At 43.2% G+C, this 2,877-nt stretch overlaps 1 protein-coding gene across 1 annotated transcript; it reads left to right on the forward strand.

Annotated features, from left to right (window-relative positions):
* Positions 1–291: 291 nt before the first annotated feature.
* On the forward strand, positions 292–2,640 carry SARC_13772 (hypothetical protein; the record flags this gene model as incomplete). Its single annotated transcript, XM_014292096.1, has 5 exons — positions 292–353; positions 659–895; positions 1,563–1,705; positions 1,967–2,042; positions 2,592–2,640. Coding segments are annotated over 5 exons (567 nt in total), but the record flags the coding sequence as incomplete, so codon positions are not given.
* Between the last annotated feature and the right edge of the window lie 237 nt (positions 2,641–2,877).

Consider the following 2,877-nt stretch of genomic DNA (forward strand, 5'->3'; position numbering starts at 1 on the left):
ATGATCGAACTGTGGCCGGAAGTAACGTATACTTGCCTGTTCGTTCCAAATGTATCTTGCCGCTGCAAGTTTGTTGGTTGAAGACCATTCACAGATTCTCCAAATGGAAAGCGCGATTTGTTCACAAACCGAACAATATTTAGTGTCCCAAACTACGGATTGAACTACATACTTCTGGATATTGATCACGCAGAAGGTTGCAATATTACTAGTCATAAACTGTTTGAAGCGGCTATTGGATAATACTGGAAAAGTTTCTCTATCTAGGCCACTGTGTCAATATCTGTACCGTTTCTGCGCAGGTACCAGAGGCCGACGCTACTCATTCTGTACGAAGATCACCGCGAATCAAGGTAAGGGTTTGACTTGAGATGTACCCATCATGCAAACTCGCTCAACTATCTGTATGCTATATAACTATTATGTGGTGTCGATTTTATACAATCTATATTTAGAATGGTCCGTAAATAGAATGGCTCGTTGGTGTGGAGGTGTCTACCTGTTTGCTGTGCATCTGTAGTGTCCTTGTTGTGTGTGTCGGAATGTGTACATTGAGTGTTTATACGGTCCGCGGCCGTGTGTGCCTTTTCTTCCTTCTGTTGTGTGTGTATGGTTTACAGTTTATGTAACCTCATACCGATACAAATTTATTCCTCAGGCACCTCAAAACGTATGAGATGTCAATGCGCGAAAAGGACATGCGAGATGGCCCGTGGTCGCAGAACGACATAGAAGCTGGGGCCCACTTGTTGATATCCGTGCATGAGCCAGTGGGCGGCGCTATTGTTATTGGCGAGCAGAGCATCTCCTACCACAACGGCGAGTACCACACCACAATAGCTATCAAGAATACCATCATGACGTCGTACACCGCCTTGGATACAGACAAGACCAGGTATGGTGTGTACTTATGTATGTGCTTGCGCACGCATGTGTATGCATGAAGTGTCAATTGTGTATGTATGGTTGTGGCATGCTTGATCGGATTAGAAATAGATCGAATTTTGTTGCGATGTCTATGCGATATCCCCTCAGCCGCGTAGCAGTGTTCTTCAACACCACAATCTGATCCCAGCCGAACAATACACGAATGCTTCTAGACACTTTGGCACGAATTGCAAGAACGACTGTTGACTTACCAGAATGGATACCAGATTTCTGAACGAACAAACTTGAAAGAAATGTATGTATACAAACTAGCCCTTGTGAACCATCTTACACTACTTCCGAATGCTCATGTTACAGTGTATATTCTACCACACACTCGATTCCCGCAATTTAGTCACTCGAGTATCTGGCACGACCCTGCTATTTAGGAATTTGCAGGACTACCTCACTACAACGGCACACAGGCGGCGGTTCCTTCTGATTTATCATGCTTGGCGTGATGTATGCTCATAAGCTAGTGAATTCTATCAGGTCTAAGCAATCGGCACGTACCTTGCAGCAGGCTTTGACCATCTCTAAGACTCGAATTTTATCCTTTCCCGTTCTTGACAACGCACTCTACTTCCTGAAATACAACCCTGCCCGTTCATTTTTCATCCGGCCCACCCATTCAGGTTCCTACTGAGCGACCATACCGGAACTTTGTTTGTCCTCAAACTGATCGTCTCGGCATCGGACGAGGTAGTCAATATCGCCATTCTGGAGATAGGCTGCACGCCCTGGGCGTCGTGTATGACGTACATAGACAACAATGTCGGTATGTGTGTACCACTGCAACTCTGCACAGGTGTGGTGCTTTGTAGATACTGCGCATACTCAGACTATGGTGGTGGTATGAGTGCATCTACTTTGTGCTGTGCATCAGTATCTATGGATGTTCAGTGTCAGGTGCCTCGTTAAGACCTTTTATCTGAACTATATCAATAATTCCTAGCCTGTATTTAACCTTGGTATTTAGCTTTTCCACCCGAATTACCTACTCGGTGGTTGCTAATCCCCCTTTTATTCTGACTCGCAGTATTCATTGGGAGTGCCGTCAACGATTCGCAACTCATCCGCTTGCGGCCCGACTTCAGATCGAAGACACAAGACTAGTAAGTGTGCGAGGCTATCCTGTGTATAGTCTTTCGTGTTGATTGTTCGTTTAAGCCTATCTCTATCGTGCATGTAGTTGTTTCGTGTGTATACTGGCAGGTCTATGTCATGTACATATATAGAATCGTATGCACACGCGCAAGTTGTTCTGGCTTTCCAATGCCCTTAGTGGCTAGCTGTATTGTGTCTCGCGTATGCCTGAGATTGTATTGTGTGTACTCATGCTAGCGGGGTTTGTGTGTATGGTAGCGAGTCAATTCGGACTCGTTTTCTGTGATTTAGGAATAAGGAGACACTATGCACCTCTCAAATAGCTATTGCGAACATATAAAGGATAATATTATAATATTAAAGTGCAAGGTTTTTGACAACTGCGCATAACACACAAGCCTCTCTATTGAAACTAGGCCGTTACGTAATTTCTTCACTCTGTATTCTACTTTTCCCAACTAACATATAGTCTCTACCCGCCTTTGAAAGTTGACCTTGTGATATATGAGATAAATAATCGATTTTCTAATCAAATTCCAACTCTACACTACAAACAGCACTAAACCAGATTCGCAGAAGGGCATCCACACCGAACCGCTAGGGTATGGGCATCTCACATCTTATTGTGGCCTCGTACACAACGTCGAAACTACAAATTAATGCATGCTTTTTTCGCTAGGGCTAGACTCGAGTGTTAAATACAACTTCTACTTGACCCCGTAAAGATACACACAAACACACACACACATATATATATATAATATATATATATATATATATATAAGCACACACACTCGTATATATATGTATATATGAATTATATATGTAAACAGATATATGTAT

Source organism: Sphaeroforma arctica, assembly GCF_001186125.1.
Source record: "Sphaeroforma arctica JP610 unplaced genomic scaffold supercont1.3722, whole genome shotgun sequence".
Lineage (NCBI taxonomy): Eukaryota > Ichthyosporea > Ichthyophonida > Sphaeroforma > Sphaeroforma arctica.